This window comes from Amborella trichopoda, chromosome 11, assembly GCF_054954075.1.
Source record: "Amborella trichopoda isolate Santa Cruz 75 chromosome 11, AtrichopodaSantaCruz75HAP2 v2.0, whole genome shotgun sequence".
Lineage (NCBI taxonomy): Eukaryota > Viridiplantae > Streptophyta > Magnoliopsida > Amborellales > Amborellaceae > Amborella > Amborella trichopoda.
The window spans coordinates 5,901,190-5,926,511 of record NC_142346.1 but is presented as its reverse complement, the minus strand read 5'-3'; the positions used below and the strand labels follow the sequence as shown (position 1 = coordinate 5,926,511).

The following is a 25,322-nucleotide window of genomic DNA, read 5'->3' as shown; positions in this document are numbered from 1 at the left end:
TACAAGAATGCAAACCGGACTTCTTATAATGAAAATTCCAGTTACATTCAAGAATGACGTTTTAGAAAGCTCTGAATTACTGCAACAATGAGTGAAACGAGGATCATCGAGTATGAATAGATACATAACTGACATAAGAATCAATTTACAAGTCAAGCTTTAGCATTCTCTTCTGCATAGAGGGCCTTGATTTCTTCAACATCATCATAGCTTCCTAGGAATATTGGAGAACGCTGGTGGATCTTTGTTGGATCTAGGTCGAGCGCCTGCAAGAACAGCAGAGTCTCAGTTTAGCCAAAACTATTCCCATAAACAGGTTCAACGAAAACTACTCCGTGTGTGTGTGTGCAGCGAGCAGAGAGAGAGAGAGAGAGAGAGAGAGAGAGAGAGCATGAGTTGCAGTGATGTAAATTTAATAGCAAACTCATTTTGAGTTTGTAGCTTCATACCCTTCCCTTGCCAGTGAATGATTGTCCTCCTGCTTGCTCCATCAAGAAAGACATTGGGAAGACTTCATAAAGGACGCTGTTTCATGGCAGAAAAATAAGTCCCATAACAAACTTTTGAGTCTGAAACAGTTGATATAAAATATTTCTAGAGACTTGGGACCTCACTGGGCTGAAGTCTAGATTCTCTGATTCAGCCTTCATAAAAATTATAGCAACACAATATATATTAATTAATACATACACTAGTGTGTAAAGCCAATTTGCTCATGAAAAATTTGTGAAACCAGCATATGATTGCTAATCACAGATTGACATTTGTTTAGGCCTAAATTGATCGTTGTTAAACAAGCTTAGTGGAAAAACAAATTGATTTCAACAAGGAAATAGAACCATGAAAATGAACTAAGGTCCCAAGAAACATTCCCACAGACTCAAATGCACCATTGAACAGTGTTTTATATAAAAGAAAATGCAAAAGTGCATGTATCTACAAGAAACAGCATGAAATGCTTTTATATAACATACCGTAGCTTCCCATTTGGACTCTTTTTATCTGCAGGATACAAGAAAATACCCCCATAAAGCATTGTGCGGTGCACATCAGCTACCATACTGCAAGAAAACATCAAGTTAGAGAAACTTGGTTATTCAAGTAAACAACTGAAGACTAAAACCACAATTATTTCAAGTTCTAATCTTCTTATGCATCATTCCATGGTAAAAAACTGAAGTGCACAATAGCTTCTGTGCTCAAGTACAAATATACACATAAACACACACATATATGTACACACATGCATGTTTCCGCAAGTAAGGTCATATATGTACACACATCGTCATCGTCTCATAGCTCTTTAAGGCTGAGACACAATTGAAATACTAATGTGTTTGATCAATAATTTTTTAAATTATCCCAATATGTTATTGATGTCTCTAGCTTTGGAAGAAGATTCAGGTATTAAAATGATGATCTGCATTATCTAAGAATGGACGAAACAAGGATATGGCTAAAAGTCTCCATGACGGCCTTAGCAGATAACCAACATATCAAGTCTATTGTCTTGCAAATCATTCACAATGAGGATCTTGTCTAGACAGAGGCAGGGACCCTCCAAACTAGGCATCTTGGAATGGACGAGCCTCAATTGGTGGCAAAGACATGGAAATCTGACGTAATTTGAGCATTATATTATTATTCCATGTTGTATTCCCCACAACCTGCATTTTTAAGGATGGCCACCCATATCAATTAATCTAAGTAACCATCATAAAATTCAACAGTCCATATCTTGGGTCAAGAACACATAGGTACATATTTCTGAGTAGATAAACAGACGGGGATGCATTGACACACCAGTGAATATGATACCTTGCAACAAATTTAACTAATCTCAAATAACAGTCGTCATTCAGTCCCTTATAAGCACTGAGAGTACACAAACCTTCCAATGTATCTAAGAGACTTTGGAGATGAGCTATCCTTAGGGAACTTACATTTCTCCACATACCTGGAAACCAATGTAAATTGACATTATTTTCAAACAACTAATCAACAAAAGGAAACCAAATAGTTGCTAAAACAAGTAACGTAAATTAACAAAGTGTTGCATATACTTGGTAGTTGGACCATCCCAATTCTTTGCATTGCCTTCATTCACTGAATAAATATTTCCTTTCTTTGGAATCTAGGGAATGATAAAATAGAAAGAAAAAAAATCAGCTAATTACTTCAACATACCAGATAAACAGGACAAAAAATCATGAAGAACATTTCAACCCATAAGTATATAAATCTTACTCTTTTTTATTTTCACTCATTTTCCATTTTCTATTAAATAGAATAACAGTAAAGAACAAAGCAAGAAATAAAATGAGGGGAAGAGAATCCAAAACATCTAATTCCTCCCTGTTCACTTTGACTAGGGAGTTCATATGAAATAGCAAAAAGCACGCAACAGAAGTATAACTACACAGAGCCAAGAGATTCCTGAACATCTAATCCCTCCCTAGGATACCCAAGCTGGATAAGGGAGTCGATGCCCTTGGTTTTCTGTAAACCTGTGGAAACAACAAATATCTAGAGAGTGAGAAATATGTCTTCTTTTGGCACATGGATATTGCGAAATTAGAAGCCCAGACACTCGACTCTGTTAAGGATCTCATTTTACAGTCTCCAACCACTTGAATCCCACAACTCTAATGGTATATGGCCAAACCACGTCACTTTGGAAAAAGTACCCAATAAGAAACCATACAAGCAAACCAAAAAATGTCTTCTACATTTAAATCAGCCAAAAAGTGATGTAAATAAGGGATTGAAATAGAAATTTTACTGTACAGGGAAACCCACAAAGGAATACAACAAATAAACCGCCCATAAAGCATCACAACTTTGTACCTTTATATCTGGGTGAGTCAGTATGAACTCCCCAAGAGATGGATCAAGGGTGAATCCATTCACACCACTTCCTGTGCTGAGCACAAGCTGCAATATGAACCACACACCAAACAAACTGACAAAATGATAAGTCACAGAGACTGCTGCTACAATGATGATCCAATCTAATCCAATTGATGAGAAGGAAAAAGAAACCATGCAAAAGAGAAACCATCAGGAAATTTCACATACTAACATAGAGTTACATGACATACAGGGAGAACAATAAATTCTGGAAGATGATTATTGTTTTTTTAATTTTTATTGTAACCCTAACTAATTCAGCAGAAAAAGAAAAACATTTTTCATTGTGCATGGAAATGTCAGTGTCGGATTGGAATATGTCCTCGAACATGACGTCATTAATATTATTCATTCACCAAAATGAACACTAATACACAAAAGCACGAGTGCAACTGAACTGCTTTAGTGGAGCAATAACATAACTCCCTTGGTCAATTCAAATGTCCCAAAGTATTCCTAAAGTATATCCATAATTGGGTGCTGGCAAAAATCCCTAGAAGATTCTGTGCAATAAACTGAAACAAAAGAAATATTTAAAAATACATACCGAGAGGTCTTCTCATAGTTCATTATCCTGTGACTGTGTGGTGAGTTATAGTTCAATTTTCAAAGTAGTCCAAAAACAATGACTGACTGACATGCAGGTAAAGTAGCCCTTTTCTACTATATTAATAGAACATTCTGTATCGGTTTGATTTAAATGGAACTAATATGCATATCAAACTGTTTTCTCTAATTTTGCTTTTTTCAACAGTTCACTATTATTTGATTCAGTAAAAGATTTTGTGGTTATCAGATTGAGAAAACTAAGCAAGCATTGAATGGTATTGTCAAACCTTTCTTTCTGATATAATTTATGTTTTCCATGGTGATGGAGACAAAGCAATCCCACAAGCATACAACTTGCGGTTTGTAGTTGATTAATGCAAACAAGAGCCATCCAGCAATCAAGTAGCCTTTAAATTACTCAAACTCAATTGAAGACAGCTAGAAGAGACACAAGGTTAACAGTTGCCCATATAACCAAATGCAGTCGATATCATGCACCAGAAGCAGCATACGACTAGATCCAACTAGGACTCAACTCAACATAAACAGTGGGCTCCAACTCCATAGTTTCATGATTACATGTTACGAAATATAATTCAATTACTCAATCTACATCAGAAATACATATAAGGATATAATTCTTCAAAACAGAGCTTCAAAGAGGGATATATATACCGTGCAAGAGCTTCCATACATGCAATAACCAGCTGCCAGCATATTCTTCCCAGGTTGCAGGACATCGTTCAGGGATGGTTCATCTTGGTCTTTCACGGTATAGATTCCAAAGATCTGTATCAAAACAAATCCAGTGATGGTCACGAGGACCAACATTTTTTTCTTTACAAGGATCATAGAGAAACACCATATATTCACAATTTACATAAATTATCATTCACTGTGAAAACAATATAGCATTGAGGTGAAGGCCATACAGTTCCAATAGAAACACCACAATCAATGTTAGACGAACCATCGAGTGGATCAAAAACAACACAATATCTGCACTATATGCAAAAAAAATCCTTTCATCAGGATGTCTCCACACTAAATATATAATAGGAACCAGATAAATAATGGATAGCACCAGATACCTTCCACGTTTTGATGGCTCCACAAATATAGCCTCCTCATCCTCCTCAGAGACAAGAATACACTGCAAGAAGAAAGATCAAAACTCATCTAATTCTCCCATAATCAGGGGCTTGTGAAAAGCTATAAGCATCAACTAAAAGGGTGCAAAACTGACTTTAAACTATCACATTAAGAGAACATACATCTACATGTGTATGAATGTTTAAATAGGTCGCCAGAAAACTAACCGTGCGGCCACTACTGACTAGAGCCTTGACAAAAACCTCATTTGAAAGCACATCCAATTTCTTTTGCTCTTCACCCTGCATAACAGAAAGAAGTCGTAATGCTTTATTACTAATGATTGACAGTAAGAAAACAAGCACAATTTCATTCAATTAGGTATATTCATATTATTTTTATATCATAAACATATGGCCGATTATATGGTGGTCCTACAGGTCCAACTTTTACATTTGGACCAGAGGCCAAAAACACCGAGCCAGGAGAATTTTTCTGACCTTTCTCAAAACATATTTGATTCATCCTAAGGTCAACTTTTGGAAAGAACACAATTGGTTTGAACTCAAAATTTCCAGGTCCTGAGATCCATCAAAGTGCACATTCCAGATTGAATCTTGGAAGGGTGGGGCATTTCTTGAACTCCAAATAAATTCTTTATAGTGCAAGAAATAAGCTTTGTGAGTTTTGGGGAAACTAATCCTCCAGACAACATAACCATTTTCCTAAAACCTTATCTATTCTCTAATAATTCAAATATTTATCAAATAGATGCAATATATAATTGTACATTTATACTCTTTTTTATCATAAAAGTATATATTCTCAACCCCATATGTAAATATTGTAACCAAATATGATAATAGTGTTTTTACCACTCAAATATTTCACTAAAGAAAAGAATTGCCAATTGAAACCAATGTAATCTGTGCATGACATTTTCACTAAATCACATATTTTTATTGTATATTTCACTTTTTGTTCTTCCTTTTTTTTTATATAATTGTGTGCTGTCAGCATCTTGCGCTCATGCATTCTGCATCTACAATCCTCATATTAAATAGCGGCATAATGCACATCGGAGTCCATGCATGATACTGACCTCCAGAGTGCATAAGTCATTCGTGAGAATTGCTATAAGGAAATGGTATCGAGCATGAGCACCAAATATATGCAAAAAATGTCCAATTCAAAAAAAAAAAAGAAATACTTGCCTGTATGTTAGTCTCTCCAGCAAGTCCTAAGAGTTTTGCAAGGCCAGCCTGTCCAAAGAAGCCAAAATCAGGCAATGCTGGAAAATTTGAAATTACTTATTTTGCACAAATGAATTCAGTCATGGTTTTCAATGTAAATTTATATACTGATAAAATATAATTTTCAACTACACAAAATCCTGCCCAAAGAATCACTAATGTTTCTTTCTCAGCACCAGATGCTGCACTTTATCAGAAATTCCTCAGAGAACTCAAGAGCATAATTACTGTATTTCCACATATTTTAAAACTAAACAGCATCTTTCCTAGTAATATTTATTTCTATTTTAAGAAATTTAATCAAATATAATTGTGGAGCATAATCTCTTCCAGTATTATGCTTTTTTGGGGGTGGTCCACCACTTCAGCTGAAGGATTTGAACTTAGGGTGTAGTGTTGGCATGTTGCAATCATCAACTAATTAAGCAATGCAGCCCAAACCTGATTCCCAAAAAACCGATTCCCTAAAAACAAGTAGGTCAGATTGTTAGGTATTTGGGGACAAACTCTGGTTCGATCACTTGACATCCCACACCCAAACTGGGATGTCGACCACCAAGCTGGAGCCTAATCTCTCCAATCCAACTCCCAATATTTCTAAACATAACTCAGATTCAAAATAGTGCTCTCTTGGTGGATATTTTTATTTGTAAACCTCAGAATGAATGGTTCTAAGTCAAAAGTAAAAACAGAGGCATCTTGTGTTTACTTTAAGAAACCAACAAAGACTTTTCATCCATATATTCCTTTCTGCATTGTTTGGTTAATTTTGCAATGCATTCCTTACAAATCTAAAAAATTCTCTCAAATAGGTCTCTTGAAACTACTGAGAAATTTTGTTAAGAACAGGAAATTAGAGGTTCATTGTCTCTTCTACATTGTCAATAAAATTAGTTTTTTCTTAAAGAAAACTTGACGATGAGAATTTCTAGAATTGAGTTAGCTTTTTCAAATTGCAAGGGTCCATTCGAATAAATAAAATCCACACCTTCTGTAGAAACGATCCAAAGAAGGTTAAAAAAAAGAAAAGAAAATTGAAACAAAAACAATGGCCATGATAGAAAAACATAAAAATAAAAATAAAAATAAAAATACAATCACAAGTTCTCTACAAAAAAAGACTACGAAATGCCAAAAATGAACATAAAAACCAAATTTTAACTAATCTGGAGATTATTGCACACAAAAAAAAAAAGATCAATACAGTCATTATATAAGAACCATTAAATACAAAACAAAAAGCAAAACGATGCAGAATATCGATCAAATTCTTACAATGAATAAACAAATAAGAAAAGGATCGCCCAGCAACTAAGTAAAGAAATAAAAAACAAAGAGAATAGATAAATAAATGGAGAATCACAATGAATAAACAAACAAAACAAAAACAAGCACAAAGATAAATATTTCATGGAAAAGGATCACCTTATTAACAGCGCTGCACACAAATTTGCATCCAAGGACAATATGACTGAGTAAAATGGTGAAATCCCCTCTCGACTCCGGATGCTTCGACTGCTCATTCAACACGTACCTCGTGATCGTCATAAGATCAGTCCTGTGAGCTTCCACCGAGTGATCCATGGCTAAATCAGCCCTCAAATACCTCAAAATCCCAAGGAAAGGCCACGAACTGGACTCCTATGATTCAGTTCCTACAAAATGATCAAAATGACATTAATATCTTCCAATTATATAGTTCAACAAAGATTAAAACAACTCAGACAAGGTTTAGATGAGCAGAGTTGTAACGGTTTTGGAAATTGCAGAGACCTCAATAGGACGCCATTGAAAATGAAACAGACGAGCTCAAAATCCACAAAACCACTAACGAGCTCTTAAAAGTAGGCATAAGGGATTGGTTCAAAGGTCATTGAAATTTGAAATTAGGGTTCCGGATAGGGCTATCGCTGAGCAATGGAGGGTCGGAGAGCCACGCGTCGGACGCCTGCCATCGCTGAGTCTTCGTGGTCTCTGTGAAAGATAACGCGGGTTTAGCAGGTATTTCTTCGAGGGCCACACGTGCAAAAGACGGCTTAACGCCTGTCTTTTTAGCGTTATAGCGGGCGAGATGGCGACTGCGTGGTAAATGGACGGTCTGGATGATATGTTGCATGCCAGTTGAAAATATCTGGATGGTCGGTTAGTGTTTCGAGCGTTGTGAAGAGATGGAGACGTGATGTGTCGTTGCGTGGATCGTGAGTTGATGCTGACGACGCTGGGTTTTAATGCACTTTTTGTTTGTTCCGAGGATCAGATACGGCCCGTTCCATCATTGTCGATCGTTTTACGTAAGGGCAATCGGGTCGACGAGCTGCCTGCCAGACATGTTGACCCAAATTGGGCTCGTGTTCGAGTCCAAGTCTTGGACCCGGTGGGACGGGTTTGGGTCCAAATTCTGATCTAAGTTTTGAACCTGGTGGGTCTAGTTTCGGTCTAAATGACCTAGACCTGACGCAGTCTGGGTTGGACTTGGACTCCTTTCGGATCGCATTGCTTATGAGTTGACCGGACCAAGTATGAAATACACATTGCATAGTACAAAAATAAAAAAAAAAAAAATTTTCTTATTTCTAAACCCGGGTCAAGTCCAGGTTGGGTCTAGACCTATGTGGGACTTTATCACGTAGGGTTTGGACACTGACAAACCCGATCTTAGGCCCAACTTGTGACACCCCTAAAGCGCGTATCTCTTGCCGCGACATGATGTTCTTTTACTTTTCGCTACTCCCATGGGATCACACGCTTTTCACTCATCATGGCTAAAGCATTGGTTGGAGGTTATAAAAATGGATTTAGATACTATGAGACCATTCATTTTTGGTATAAGGACGTTACAATTCTTTTTAGCTATTGGATATGAAGTTCAATATATAAAAGTGTGTCACAACATTAGAAAAATTTTGTTTTAAACTTTGTACGTAAACAATGGTACATCATCAACCACCTGATTTCAAATCTAATGGTAAGTGATAATTGTGACCCCTTTGTATCAAAAGTAAATGACCCCATATTTTTTATGAAAATTAGGGATCCATGTTGGAATGATGAGATGAGTATTTTTAAGAAAAAAAATTAATTTTTTTGGGTGAATAAAAAAAATAAATTAAATTTCAATTCTTAAGTATTTAAATATGACACTTCATTGAAGAATGGTCTTTGTTTACTCTTAAGATATAATTTTTACTATGAAATTTTCTTTTTTGAGGTCAGTGCCAGATCCTTACATCCCTAAGACTTGTGGTCCTAAAATTACTCCGAAGCAAGACATTACCAGAGGGATTGAATGGGCAGTATGCTCCTGGGACCATATAATCTTGTCGCTGAGAGAAAAAAGTTTATGTCCTGCTCTTGAGTTCCTGTCTACATTTGTAAAACAAAAATAACGGCACTAGGGCAGGGCCCGATATTGCTACAGGGTAATATCAGTCACTTGTAATGAAAATTTGCTCAAAAGAGGAAACTATTATCCTATTGATTATTTAGTGAAAATGCTAGGTTGTGTTATTATGGGTTTTTTTTTTTTGTTAGAGAAAGGTTTGCATATTTTTTCTACAACATAGAAGATATATACTTCCTCCATCAAGCCGTCTAATTTAGACTTAGTGAGCTAATGACTGTTTGATTCATATATGACGTTTCATAGTATTTTATTTTTAATCTTTTTATACAAATTATATGAATATGAAATTTAGTACGTATCATCATCTCAATGAGGTGCACTTAGAGAAAATATTTTTGATAACATACAATGACCAAAATATCCATGAAAATTTCAAGGGTATTTTAGTTATTTTATTAGTACTTTGTTTTAAATTTTTTTATAGGCGCAAGTTTGAGAGAGGAGTAGACGCACAAAATTTGGTGTCAACATATTTTGTAAAAAAAAAAAAAAACTAGAAAAAATAGTGTGGAGACATGATATTGTGATTGGGGCTATTTCAGGCGTCTATTCAGAATGGACTGTTGGATAGGAGGAAACATATAAATTTTATGTAGTATAGGAAGCATAGAAAACTTGCCTTTCTTTTTTCTTAAAATAATAGCCATTTTTTTATTTTCTTGTGGTTTCAATTTGACTGAACAGTATCATTTGAAGAGAAATTTACATCTGGACCCAAAATACAAAATTATCTAAACAAAGTTTTTTGCTCCTGCTGGAGCATGTCAATTTGCTCCCTCAGGTAAAAGACGACCTTGGAATAATTTCCGGGCCCCAAATTTTGGAATGTAGCTTCTTGAAGCAGCAGCAAATATCAAAAAGGAAAAAAACAAAAAACTCGCATTCTCTACATGCCTTGACAAAACGTCGCAAAATTTAACACGGACAATCCATTTTTGGAGTGCAAAAACTAACCATTTTTGGAGTGAAAAAACTAGTTCAAGAACTCAAAATCTATTTTTTCTTTTATTTTTAATAGAATCTAGTGTTTCTTAGATGGATTAAAAAATTTTGGATAAAAATCTTCCCAAATGACTCTTTTGCAGGAGAGAATTGTGATATAGCAAACTTCCGCAAGAGCGTGCTATACAGCTTTGAAATTCTTCTTCCAGAAATTTTTTTATTCTTATTTCACTTTTAATTTAAACGACCATTTTTATTTTCATTTCAATATTAATTTGAAAGTCTAACTTTCAAATTGCCTAAAATACAAAATGTTTTGGGTTATTTGAAAGTCTAACTCTTGAACCGCTTGAAGTACACCAAAATTGAGTTTGGATAGTTTAAGAGCGCAAACGGTCCAAAACACACAAAATTGAATGTACTTAAGTGATTAGAAAGTCCAAATTTAAAACGGTTCAAAACACAAAAATTAAATGCGTTTGAGTTGTTCTTGGTGATCAATCTCACTTAATTTCTTATAGTAAAATGTCTCTTTATCTTACTTATGAGGTAGGAAGAACAGTTGTACAAATTCTACAGTTATAACTGTTTGCACAGTTCCACTGTGGAATAGTTCTTACTGTTGCAATTTGTCAGACAGTGTATCACTGTATGGCTCTGATACCACTTTCACTTGCACTTCAATTGTTCCAAGATAATCTCTCTGATAAGGATCTTTCATCCTTAAATATGGGCTCCCGAGGCAATACTCGCCGGGAAAAACAACCCATGCATTCTTTAGTTCCATATGAAGGGGAACCCTCACCCCTGAATATTCGTTCACCATCTCAATCACCAGTTCATCAAATTACATACCCAGAAGCTCGTACTTCAACTCCCACTTTTTCACCTGCTCAATCCAAGTCTACTCTTCCTACCAATACTCCCAGATCTGAATACATTGAAAGAGCTTTTCTAATAGATATTTCCATTGAGCACCAACAGGTTCACATGGACCCAAGCAAGCTTGCACCATTATACCTATTAAATCATCTTAATCCTATCAATGGGGTTAAGACCAGAGAATACTATGAAGCAATTCTAATGGAAACAGGATCCATCTCTGTTGTCCATTATTTCCAACAAAATACCAGAATCATAGCCTATTCAAAGGTACAGATAAAAAAGCTCCTTCCTTACACTGAGTGGGGTTCTAATCCCGCACATGGGAAGAAATTACAAAATTCTGAATTTTCTTACAAATATTTCAAATACGCTGAGTATATAGAAGCTTGGCATAAATTTTTCTATTACCAAAACCCCAACAATACTCATAGCTGGTATTTACAGTTCCGGCTACCAATTTTCGAAAGGTTCCCCACTTGGTTTCAAAACTGGTCTTTTGTATGGGGATCAACTGCTATGATTTTACCTCCTGCTTTCAAGGAGTTGCAGGAACAATTTATACAATACAATAATACCAATAATACAGTTGACACTCACCTTTACTTCATGGCTTTATACCAAATCCCTTGGATTATAAAATGGGATTATACCATCTCACCCAATACTTCAAATGATTATACTTACATCCCTCGTTTGGGAAAGACCATCTCTGTCAAATGGTGGGATATCTTCCAAATGGATCTCACTAAAGCCACTCCAAAGAGAATACCTCCTGAATCACCTATAAATAACTTACTACCATCTGCTGTATTTAATATTTGAGTAGTTTTGTCAAAGTATTTGGAAGGTACAAGTCCTTCGTTTATACAATTGAGATCAGCTCCTGAATCTATAAGGGCTGATGTTTCAAAACTATAATTTTTTGCAACAATGATTTTGACTTGGACAAACCATTTTTGTATCACTATTTTATTTATCAAATTAACTGAAGGAATTGGTATTGTTGGTATTTCACTAGTCTCGATGGGACCAGTGGTTTCTATTGGGTTATCTGTTATCAAATCATTGAATTCTATTTAATCTGTCTCAGAATCTTGTTGAGACATTTGTTGTAATTCTAATATTTGAATTCTTCCTTTCAATTGTACTATTTCGGATTTTATTTCTTTAATCTCTTTTTTGAGATCAGAGATTGTAGGTTCTTTTTAAGAAGTATGTTGATCACTTACTCTTTTGATAATAGCAGAGAAATTATATTCATCTGGATTTTTGATAATAGGTGATTTTGATTTATTTTTGGTAATATTGATAAATTGGGTAATGATAGCTCTTTTCTCCTCAGGATCAGTTATTTTATCTATAATGTCTAGTATAAAATTATCTTCCTGAGTGAGTGTGTGAACATTATGCTGAGGTAAAGGACAACTACAATCTTCTGATGATTCTGTAGTAGTCTCAGTATTGGTAGAAGAACTATCTGATCCTATAAGATCAAGATCATTACTATCTATTTCTTCAGTATAAGAACCACTAGAAGTAGAGGAGGAAGAATCATATGACATTATACTTTTTAATTTTGCTTTAATTGAATCATCTAAATTTAATGAATCTATTTTCTTTTTTAATTTACATTGGTGTTTATAATGTCCTATTTTACCACACTTATAGCATACTGGGAGTTTGCTTTTTCTTTTTGTATTGGGAGAAAATTTTTTGATTAATTTTCTCTTTGATTTTTTATAATATTCCTTATCCTTGTTCTTCTTTTTGGCTTTAATATATTTCTCTTTTTTGTATTTTTTCTTTTTCTTTTTGACGTAGTCAGGCATATTTTTTCTATCTAAGTAATAGCCAAATTGCTCACAGAAGTCTCCAAGTTCTTTTTTCTTGGTGAGCTTTTGTTTATCTATTTGTCTTTTTAATTTCATATCAGTACAGAGGGCTAAGCCTTCTGCACATATTTCTGCGGAGAGTTCTCCGAGTGTATATGATGAATATACTATTATTCCATTGTGTTTTTTGCGAAGTCTTTCTTTGACTTTTTCTGCAAATAGATATGGAAGACCAGCTATGAATTTTTCCTTCCAATGGTCTAGCTGGCAATCTTCACGTATTAAAAGCCTTGAAAAGAATACATCTTTATACCATTTATAATGAGAAAGGGTAGGACAGCGTAAATTAGATAGCAAGTCTTCTGATCTTGCTGCAAGTAATGAAGTACTGCCTACAAAATGTAAGGTGATTGTGTATATCAAGGTATTAACAGCATCACTTTCTGTATATACAACTTCTTGGTTTTGTTCATTTCTTTCAGTCCATTGTCTAGTATTGTTTAAAATCCTTTGTTTGGTGTCATCATCCACATAAAAATCCCACCATCCTCTTAACCATCCTGTGAAACCATTTACTATTGCTTTGGCAACTTCTTGATCATGGTTGCCTGCCATTTTATTTGCAGAGGCATACATGGTCATGTGTCTCATGACATCTAATATTTTTAATTCAGATAAACCATCGATCTGCCAATTAACTATAGATCTTCCAGAATAAGATACTGCCTGTTGTATTGAATCTTCTTCCATCTGAATGTCAACAGGAGTAGGTCTCTTATGATAGGGTAAGGCTGTTATGGGTTTCCATTAGAGGTGTAGTATCCATAAATGCTTTTTCCTGGTTTTGGATTGTATCCTCTATTATGGGTTCTTCCTCTGTGAGCATCATAGTTTCATGCTCAGGTATGACAGCTTTACCTTTGTCAGATGACTCAGGTATTTGAGAAGTGATAGTAGATGGAGGAATATGGATTTGAGGTGAAGGTACTCCTTTCAGATCTAGATGGGATAGTTTGGAGATTAATTGATCCATAAGGGATTTATTATTTTCTCCAATGTGGAATTTATTCTTATTTAACTCAGGTGGTGGTTTAAATAATACTGACTTAGGTATGGGAGATACCGTAGGTAATTCCTTGGATACTATTCTTTCTATTCTTTCAGTTTGCTTTCCAAGGGATTGTAGATATAGGTTTGTATAATTATTTTGTTCTACAATATGGGGTATGTACTCTTGTTTTTTATTGATCTCTTTAGGGATAGCTTTATATGGTGTAGCCACTATATCATAGAAGGATGGAGAGTGTACAGGCTCATTTTTCTTTGGAATGCCTGTTTTGAGTATAATGCTTTTCTCCGGTGGATGAATACTAGCAGTTGTAGTACCATCAGTACTTATATATGTTTTTTCTTCTATGGTTTGAATTTTTTGAATTTTATCAAAAGAGGGAATAGTAATATTCTTCTCTAAACATAGGTCTTTTAGCCAATGAAAAAATCCTATATTTAATCTTTCTTTGTGTAAGAATTTATTATATTTTTTATGTAGTAATTCCATTAATCTAGGTGGTTGAAACCTTTGTAAATACCATTCTCGAATATTTTTATTTTCTTCTGATAAATAATCTTTTTTAATAAAAGCTTTATTGATTTTCCTTTGTTTCCTTTCTAGCTTGGCGGCTAGATAGGATGCTATATATTCTTCTGAATATTGAGTAGGATCTTCTTCTTCAAGTTGTAATGTACAAACTTGAAAGTCATGTCATTCTTCTATACTTGGTTCAGTATTAGAAGTTGTAGGATGAGATGATGTATATGTTGGGATTACAATATTATCTCTGGTTCTATGTGTTCCTTGAAATTGTATATCGGAATTGGATGAATTTATTTGATTATTAGATGAAGATGGATGACTATGACTTGGAGGAGGAGGTAAGATAATAATATTTGGGTTATGAGAAATTGATTTTCTACTTGGTATATTTTGCTTATTATTTCTCTTCCTGTTTATATCAATATCATCCTGTGTTCGTGAATTTGTATTTTGGAATTGTATTTCTACATTTCCATCTGTATGTTCTATGATATGATTGGGAATATGCTGTTGAGGAATTTCTCGTGGTTGATTGGCATTTTGTAATGCCCATGATTGAGGTAGAATTATATCTGACCATTTTATAGTCTTTGGGACTATCATATTAGATTTTTCTATATTTGTTTGAAACAAAATTGTTTGATCTTTTTGATCAAGTTTCAAGGTATTAGGACTTAATGTATTCATAACTTTATAGTATATTCTATAGACTATAGCAAGATTTTGTGATCCATGGACCATATTAAAACCATGTGTTTTAAGATTTATGGTTAATATATCTAAGATATTGGGGTCATTTAAAGAAACAGAAAAATTAGGAAAACAGTTAAAATATATTGGCCCACTACAGAGGCTGGATTCTACCATGCCTAGTAGAGAGTCTGTGAAGATATTGTGTCTTGTATCTCTTAGGCATACAAGCACAGAAGTGTTCAACCCTGGTCGGGTCAAAGGTTTCACGGCTATTTGAATGAGGCCAATGTGTAGATATTTGTAATTATTTTCTCTATGTTTTTTTATTACTTTTTTAGAGAGTAGGTGAAAGTCTTCTTGATTTTGAGTGACCGATAGACTTTCTTCTACAGTCTTGATGGCATAACCCATCTTAAGTTTGAATGATCCTTTGTTATAAACATCATGTATTGGTACCTTGGGGATATTCCAATTTTGTATATTTTCCTCAATATCATTTATGATTATCTGTTCTTTATTTTTGACTCTAAGTTTGGAAGATGAAGGTACAGTTTTACTAGTAAGATTTCTTATGAGATTTGCCATCCGTAGGTTGCGGATAATGACAATCTGGACATTCAGTGGCCTTAGCTTTTTTCCCTAAGCGGCTCTCCTGGCCTTGGCGGTACTTTTCGCATCGGCGTTCACTTGTCTCTTGTCTTAACTCTCGGACCAACTTTCTTGGTGGTCAATCTCACTTAATTTCTTATAGTAAAATGTCTCTTTATCTTACTTATGAGGTAGGAAGAACAGTTGTACAAATTCTACAGTTATAACTGTTTGCACAGTTCCACTGTGGAATAGTTCTTACTGTTGCAATTTGTAAAACAGTGTATCACTGTATGGCTCTGATACCACTTTGCGCCAGGATCTACAGCACTGTCTTTTGATTAGGTTTTATCTATCTTGATTGATTGTTTTTAGGTTTAAGTCTATGGAGATTTAACTATTGTCTTTTTTATTAGGAATTGGATATCTAATCCATTGTAACACTTTATTTAATGGTTTATAGTTTATTACCAATCTAGGAACTCCTCTTTCTTTTTCAGCATTTTTGTTAACATAAAAAGCTGCACAGCTCCAAGGTGAAGAACTTGGTCTAATGAGCTTTCTCTGTAGGAGTTCTTCTATTTCTTTTTTACACATTTCTAATAAAACAGTATTCATTTGTATTGGCCTAGCTTTCGTAGGGATTTGACTTTCAGTGAAAGTTGGTTCATATGGTAAACTGATACTATGTTTTTTCCTATCCCAAAAAGCATTAGGATGTTCGCTACATATTGAGGTTTCTATTTGCTTTTGTATTGATTGAATCTTTTGTTGGACTGAAGGCATTTGCAACTGCTCTTCAATTACTTTGTATTTAATTTCTTGTTTAAGTGTGCAAAGGAATTTTTCTTTACCTTGTAATTGGCTTTTGACATTATTTAACTCTTTTAATTTTGGTTTATGTATGAAATTGAATTGTATTGGAATATTTTGAATTGTTGATGAAATTCCTTTTTCATCAATAGTTAGAGGATAAAGCAATGTTAGGAATGGAACTCCTAATATATATATATATATATATATATATGTTTTGTCTAGAGTTAACAACCCTCAAAATACAAAGTTTAAGTTTGTAGGGGTTGTGATGGGTGTACTTTTTCAAAACAATCATTACTTTCTTATTAAAATATTATTTAAAGAGGTAACTTTACCATTAAGCAATGACAAATTTGAAATTTTCACAAAAGTACAAATAGCATTTTTGAAGTTAGTTGCCTAGAACTTTTTTTGTAGAATGTCATTGTCTTTTAGTTAAAATTACAATTTTACCCCTTACGGAGATGACAAAAATACCCTCTGTCTTGTAGTAATATTTACGAATTTTCTCGATAAAAGTAATTTTTTAAAAAAAATAGATAAAAAAATTAATAAATCCACCCTTCACAACTCTCTTTATCTTGAACCTTTGTAATTTGAAGGGTTGTGAAGTTTAAAATATCCCATATATATATATATATATACACACACGACAGTTGTATAATAGTATAATGCAACCACACCTCTAGAAATCCATACTTTTGGCATTTGTATGACACCAAATTTTGCACACACATTCTCTTCATCCTCATAATCAAAATCCTAAGAAGAAAAATAATTCAATTTGCACCCTAGATATGGTCAAAATTAATACCCATCCAACAATGAATCTCAACCATCTATTTGGTGAATTTCAAGATCTAGGCCTTAACAACTTCAAAATCACTTTTTTGTTTTTAGCATTATTAATCTAATGATGAAAACGCTATATAAAAAATTTGGGAATAAAAAATTCCTTTTGAGGCCTATATCTAACCATCTCAATAAAATAGACGGCTTGTATTAATTGAGTTAGAGTGAAACCTTTCTAGAGCATTTTTTCAAAATTTCCCTTCTTGTCATTGTTCTTCAGAATTAAAATAGTGTACATGTAAAAATTCGTGTCAAATAAATGTCTTTAACATGGTTTTTTAAGATGGTTGCATTATACTACTATACAACCATTGCATGAAATCATTCCCTATATATATATATATATATATATATATATATATATATATATATATATATATATATATATATATATATATATATATATATATATATATATGAAAAAGTCTTCCCAACGCCTATATGCGAAAATGAACAGTGATTTCGCCTATGCTCATCACCATCCAAAGTTCATCACACGGTCGCGACTGTTCAGTAGTATTTCATTTTTCATTTTTTTTTCTGCTTATCGGAATGATCTAAAATTTGGAACGTGCATACATCTTAGTGAGGCGGACCTAATAAAAGTATAGAAAAAATAATTCATAGAATATAAATTGACTAAAATACCCTCATAAATTGTCAAGAGTATTTTGATCAATTTATATTTTACAAATTATTATTTTAATATTTTTATTAGATTCGTATTTTTGATAAATAGATGCTCCAAGTTTCATATCATGTCGATTTATAGAAAAAAAATGAAAAATGAAACACTATCAGATAAATGTGACTGTGCGATGAAGTTTGGATGGTGATGAGGGTAGGTGAAATCACTGTTCATTTTTGCCAATAGGTGCTTTGTAGTATCTTCATATATATAAACACCTACATTGCAGGTATATTAAAATGTTATGCACGTAATATATTTTTAAATGTTATTTTATAAATAAAATAAATTTACAAAATGTAAAATGAAATAAATTTAAAATAAATTCCACAATAAAATAAAAATAATAGTTTCTCATGCATGTAAGGAGAAAGCGAAAGAAAAATAAAGTACTTTTCATAGCGAAAGAGAGATGAAATACTTTTCATGAACAAACAACAATGATTGAAATACTATTTGATTGAATCAACATAAATTTAACGAAATGAATAAATTATTTATGTGTTATACTAAATAACACATAAAATTTAATATATCAAATTAAGTAACATAGAAATGATATTATTATGATTATTAATTTAATTATAGTAATATTTATTGTTTAAAAAATAAATTTATATTATATAATTATTCATATTTTATTAAAATAGACTGATATTAAAAACTCATAATAATAGTTTAATATTATTTAATTACAATTCTAGTAGTATAACATAATTGTTGTATGTATAACTAATCAAACTATATTTAATATCGTTATACCAAATGAATTATATTATTCATGGACATATACTAATCACATTTATAATGTCAACCAAAGGTATCTCCAAAAAAAATAAAAATGTGGAATATATTTTTATAACAATATTATTATTAATATATAGTTACATGTATAATAATACAATCTATAACTGTAATTATTTGTACAATAAATATAATAGTCAATACAAACTTACAATTATACTCTTGTTATTTTTAATAATTATTATAGTTATTTTTTTATGAATCTTATAATAATTATGAATTATAATTAGGGATTGTATACATTGAGAGCATTTACCTTTGAACTAGGAAGGTCACAATTACTTACAACCATCCGATGTAAAATCAGATAGGTTGGGTGTGTCACAAAGTTCGAAAAAAATTCTTTTGAACTTTGTGCTTGGTTAATGAAATAAATGCAACAACCAAATTTCACATTCAATGGTCAAGATTTTTTGTGACCAGCTTGTACCAAAGTTAAATGGTCTCATCATATACTTTCCCTTATAATTTATATAATCAAAATGATTAATTATCACCAGGTTAATTATTATTGACGAATATAAAATACATAAAAATTGAAAATTTTTATTTATTATCAATAAATATATGCAATTATTAATACAACTTAATTATCATAATATCCACTAATAAAATTATAATTTTTAAAAAATAGAAAATATTATAAAGTTTCAATAATTATGTAAGTCTCATTACTATTGTAATTAATTATTATTATTATCAAATTAATATTCTTCTAATCGATTAATTAAAAAATATAATTATCATAATTGTATACAACAATATAGTTATGAAAATAAACACAACAATTAGAAAACACTATTATCATTATTCAAATTACTCAACCACAATTACTCAAGCCAAATGATATTCTTCTTTATTTCTGAATGACACATTAAATTACATTTATAAATTTAATAAATAAACATAATTAGGTTAAATGAGCCAACGACACAAATAAATGTAGTACCAAACTACAATCAATAAAAGAAATTCATTTTGTTACCTAATATTTTAAAAGGGTGTTCAAAACAACATCCAGAGATCTATGATTAACGGTCATAAAACTATAACAATTAGAAAATACTATTATCATTATTCAAATTACTCAACCACAATTACTCAAGCTAAATAATATTTTTCTTTATTTTTTATTTACATAATAAATTAAATTTATATATATTTAATGAATAAAATATAATTAAGTTAAATGACAAAAGACACAAATATATATAATACCAAACTACAATCAATAAAAGAAACTCACTTTGTTACCTAAACTTTCACAAGGGTATTTAAAATGTGATAGTGTCGAGAGATTTATAATTGACTGGTATGTTGGTTGTAAATCACAATACAAAAAAACATGTCAAAATTAGAAAAGACAAAATAAAATAGAAAAGAGAGAGAGACTCTAGAAGGGAAAATGGTAGATATAATAATAAGTCTTTGAAATAAATAAGAGAGAGAGTGTGTGGAAAGAAAAGGAGGAAAGAGAGAAATTTAAAGAGAGATAAAAAAAGAGATATTTAAAGAGAGATTGTGAGAGATTTAAGGAGAGACGGATGAGTGAAGAAATGAGAAAGGAAATAAATTATGGTTCATATTTAATTTAAAGAGAGATGGTTGGAGAGAATTAAGGAGGTGGGAGCCTTTTCTTTTTTTTCGTTTGGATAATTAAGTCCCCTACTCGTTTTTTCAAGTAGATTAGGTGTCAGTTTTTTGAAGGTATTAGTGGGTGCTGTTAGTGGTGGGAATGGACGGTGTTGGATGCTACCATTAGGAGTTAGCTTTTTGAAGCTATTAGTGGGTGTTGTTAGTGGTGGAAATGGAAGGTGTTGGATGCTCCACCACAACCCTAGCCCCTTTCCCAAGGATGTCGGAACCTTTGGCTTTGAAATTTATAAAAAAAGAGATACCAGCTGAACTGCTTTTTAGAAAGAGAAAAAATAGGGAATGAGAAACGTGTCATAAAAATAGTATAGGTTTCCTTCTCGTACTTCATTTTCACTTTCATTTCTTGTAATAAAACTATATTTATTACTTCAATACTTCACTTTTGCTTTTTTTGTTAAAAAATATGGTCTCGTTAAGCTTTCCTGTTAGGCTTTCATTCAAAGAGTATATGAGGCTTTCAAGAGTGTGTGAGAAAGAGTAAATATGATTTGTGTGATAAAGAAAGAGAATGATAGTAAAGAGAGAATGAGGAGTATGAGTAGAGTGAATGAGGAAAGAGACTAAGGTGAATGTTCCTTTTAGGATTTCATTCAAAGAGTGTATGAGGCTTTCAAGAGTGTGTGAGGAAGAGTAAATATAATTTATGTGATAAAGAAAGAGAGAGATAGTAAAGAGAGAAAGGAGTACGAGTGAATGAGAGAAAACAATACTTATAGGGATCGTTTGGTTATGTTTGAATTTTAATGAAAGATGTACGTGAGATGAACGTCGTTATAGGACGTTTGAGTTTTGATGGACAGTTTTAAGTTACATTTTAAAAAAAATAGATAAGGTAATCTTCTCGTTATATATATATCATTTGAAAATTTACGTGTGTGTTCTTCTCATCAAGGTGTACTTAATAAAAATATAAAAAAACATTCGTGAGAAAAAATTGCCCAAAATATCCCCCAAAATTTTTTGGAGGTACTTTGGTATATTTTTCGTAGATTCGCCTATTTTTAAAGAACACATGCCTATAATTTCAAGTGATTTGGATTTGTAGAAAAAAAAAATTAAAATTAAAATACTATCGGATATCTATGATCGACAGATTGGCCTAAATTCAATCTGGCGCATGGGCATTTACTGTAGCAGTACGCCCGTGGGCGCACAACATATTTTCCCATATATATATATATATATATATATATATATATATATATATATATATATATATATATATATATATATATATATATATATATATATATATATATATATATATATATATATATATATATATATATATATATATATATATATATATATATATAGGGGGGGAGGTGTGAATGTCCAATGTGATTAGACTTTTGAAATAGGAATAAGAAGTGAATAAAAAAAAATAAAAATTAAAAATTAAAAAAGTTGGACTTCTAGTGGCGCAAATTAAGGTGAGCATTGTATAGAGCCTAGGCTCTAAACAATCAAATTTGAGCCTACCTTCAAATAGTGTCCAGAAATGTGTTTCAATATTAGAAATATTTGTGACATCCTTAAAATATATTTGTATCTTTATTTATAAAGTTTAAAGCTTCAAAAATAGTGTATATCGACAGATCTATAAAAGATTGATAATTGAAAATTGACGGTAAAAAAATGCACTACAAAATACACTATTTTCAAAACTTGAAATCCATTTTTTTTTCTCAAGTCCATGTATCTTAATGTCGAAATGATCAATTTGAGGATATTGGGTATCAAAACAACCACCTCTAGTGTAGTTTTCAAGGTAGGCTCAAATTTGATTGTTTAAAGCCTCAGCTCTATATAAACTTTTCCCCTCAAGGGTGTGGTTTGTATAGTGCCTAAGCTCTAAACAATCAAATTAGAGCCTACGTTCAAACAGTATTGAGAAATGTAGTTTTAATACAAGAAATCTTTATAATAGCCTTAAAATGTATTTTTATTTTTATTTATAAAGTTCAATGCTTCAAAAATAGTGCAGATTGACAGATATATGAAAGCTTGAAAATCTCGAAAATTGACAGTCCAAAAATGTGTTACAAAATACACTATTTTCAGAACTTGAAATCCGTTTTTTTTCTCATGTCCATACATCTTGATGTCAAGATGATCAATTTAAAGATATTAAGGCATCAAAACAACTTTTTCCATAAAATAAAGATATCGAGGAATATGTTTGTTTAAATATTCCTGACGAATATTTTGCTTTCCTAGCTATTTGCATACAAGCTTGGCTACAAATGCTATATTCCTTCTTGTTGGAGGAAGTCCCAAAACGAATATAGCATATTGAACCATCCACTACTGCTATCTGTTTAATGCGGTATACAATGAGGTGTCCACGGAAAATCACTATTTTAGAACCTAGAATCGGGTTTCGAATTTGCCCTCAAATGAACCGGTTTGGATCGGCATAATTGAGTGATGTGGAATTAGGGGTGGTAATGCGTTGGGTTGGGTTGGGTACAACCAGACCCAAAGTCATTGGAACCAGACCTTGATGCGAAATTATAGTGTGGGACCCGAACAGGCATAGAGCCGACTAATGTTTAGGTCCAAGATTTGGATTTAGACCCAACCTGTAGGGTCCAATTTTTAACCTTTATCTAGACCCGGATCGGTTCTATCCCTCAAGTCTTGGCTCAAGTCCAAGTCCAAGTCCAGTGCCACCCCTATCTGGAATTCTGGATTAGCTGAAATCATGGGAAATAATGATAAAAAATGAAAATAGGGCATGGGAAATTGTAGGGCCCAGAGAAGCATCACCTACCAACTAGACCCGATCTAGTGCTCAGGATCTGGTTCGGTCTGTTTTAAAAAACTTTGCGGAGCTCCTATAGTATCTTATATTGTGCATAATTTGAGTATGTAAGCATCACGTTTTGTATAAAGTCAAAAGAATATATACTCCTGCAAAAGAATACCATCAATTTACTCACTCAAGTAAAACCCTATGTAGCCATATTTTTAAAATACCAAGTTTTGGGAATATAAGCTTTTCAACCTAGTGACCAAACTCAAAAAATAACCAATAAAAATATCCCAAAGCAATGTGGATGAACCTAAGAAATAATTTCCCAACTGCCCACTTTTTGGAAAGAAAAAAAATACTAACTTGATGACTCCAAAGTGGACCTCAAAATTTAGATAAAACACATCATATGAAGTAACTTTTTTTGTTCGAAGGAACAAGTGTGTATGTATATAGCCCACTAGCTCATATGAACATATGAGTCCAACGGCTCAGATTGAATCTGGGCCGATCTGACGATCATAGATGTCTGGTAGTTCTTGAATTTATTTTTTTTACGAATCCAAATCATTTGAAATTTTAGGTGTGTGTTCTTCTCATCAAGGCGCGCGTAATAAAAATATAAAAAAATTATTCGTAAAAAATAAAATGACCAAAATACCTTTTGAAACTTTTAGGGGTATTTTGGTTATTTTATTTCATATAAATACTTTTTTGATATTTTTCGAATATTTACCTATTTTTTATAAATACACGCCTAAAATTTTAAGTGATTTAGATTGGTAGAAAAATAAATAAAATTTAAATATTATCGGACATCCGTGATCGTCAGATCGGTCCAGATTCAATTTAAGCTGTTGGGCTCATATGTTTATATGAGCTAGTGGCTATATATATATATATATATAGAAAAAGCCTCACCTCATAACTTAACAAAACTCTATGAAATTGAAAATAAGTAAAGCCTCACCTCATAACTCAACAAAACTCACAATTTAAGTATTGGAAAACCCTTACATTGATCATCTTGACTTGAACATCCTCTTGACTTGAACATTGTGGTTGTGGAAAAAAAATAGGATTTAGAGCTCTAAAATAATGTATATTATAATAAATTATTTTCATTTTGCCCTAAAAATAAGTGTTCATCGATCCTCAAGATCTTTATCATTTGTTGCGTTTCAAATTTCATTGTGGGTGTTGGAAATTGATTTTAGAGATATCATGAATATTTTCAATACAGAAAAGTGCTTTCCATATGAGGATTTGAGGTGAGCCTTTATTTTGCTTTCATAAAGCCCAAGTCCTATAGAAACTTCATCATTTTTAAAATGGAAAAAGTTTATATAGAGCCTAGACTCTAATCAATCAAATTAGAGCCTACCTTAAAAATTTTACTAGAGGAGGTTGTTTTGATGCCCAAATATCCTCAAATTGAACATCTTGACATCAAGATGCATGGACATGAAGAAAAACGTATATTTTTTTGGAAATAGTGGATCTTGTAACGTATTTTTAGACTGTCAATTTTTAAGTTATTCAAGTTTTCATAGATTTACTCAATCTATACTATTTTTTAAGCTTTAAGTTTTATAATTGAAAATGAAAATATATTATAAGGCTCGTCAAACATTTCTAGTATTGAAACCACATTTCTCGATACTATTTAAAAGTGGGCTCTAAGTTGAAGATTTGGAGCCTCGACTCTATAAAAACCACACCCTTTTAAAATTACTCATATATATATTTTGGAGACACCCTATGAAAATTACTCATATATTTTGGAGAGCATATAGACTTCATATTTTTACTCATAGATATTTTGGAGACACCCTTTTAAAATTACTCATAGATATTTTGGAGAAACCCTTTTAAAATTACTCATAGATATTTTGGAGAGCATAAAGACTTCATATTTTTAGTTCAGGGGGCAACGTGTGGGCTCAAGGTTAATTTCCAAAACAAAAAAACAAGCTAATAACTTCTCCGAAAATTAATTCTATAACG

General features: G+C 32.4%; 1 protein-coding gene across 4 annotated transcripts; it reads right to left on the bottom strand.

Annotated features, from left to right (window-relative positions):
- On the bottom strand, nt 1–7,771 carry FBP (Inositol monophosphatase family protein). Of its 4 annotated transcripts, none has more exons than XM_006854478.4 (13): nt 7,578–7,771; nt 7,230–7,459; nt 5,766–5,813; nt 4,779–4,853; nt 4,551–4,612; nt 4,392–4,458; nt 4,135–4,248; nt 2,848–2,934; nt 2,064–2,134; nt 1,892–1,957; nt 975–1,061; nt 450–525; nt 1–266 (listed from the first exon to the last, which is right to left on the bottom strand). In XM_006854478.4, the coding sequence occupies exons 2-13, from the start codon at nt 7,386–7,388 to the stop codon at nt 153–155; spliced, it is 1,026 nt and encodes a 341-aa protein (XP_006854540.2). In that variant the 5' UTR covers nt 7,389–7,459; nt 7,578–7,771; the 3' UTR covers nt 1–152. The 4 variants fall into 4 exon arrangements, with proteins under 4 accessions (XP_006854540.2, XP_088707664.1, XP_088707663.1 ...); XM_088851538.1 differs by having other exon boundaries at nt 4,392–4,463; nt 7,578–7,636; XM_088851537.1 differs by lacking the exon at nt 2,848–2,934.
- Between the last annotated feature and the right edge of the window lie 17,551 nt (nt 7,772–25,322).

Excerpts from the sequence above, each read along its gene's own strand:
- FBP (XM_006854478.4), bottom strand. The coding sequence starts at position 7,388 with ATGGATCACTCGGTGGAAGCTCACAGGACTGATCTTATGACGATCACG. Across the intron at positions 5,814-7,229 it reads TGTGCAGCGCTGTTAATAAG|GCTGGCCTTGCAAAACTCTT; the intron begins GTGATCCTTTTC and ends TTCTTTGGACAG. Across the intron at positions 526-974 it reads AGTCCAAATGGGAAGCTACG|CGTCCTTTATGAAGTCTTCC; the intron begins GTATGTTATATA and ends GCCATGAAACAG.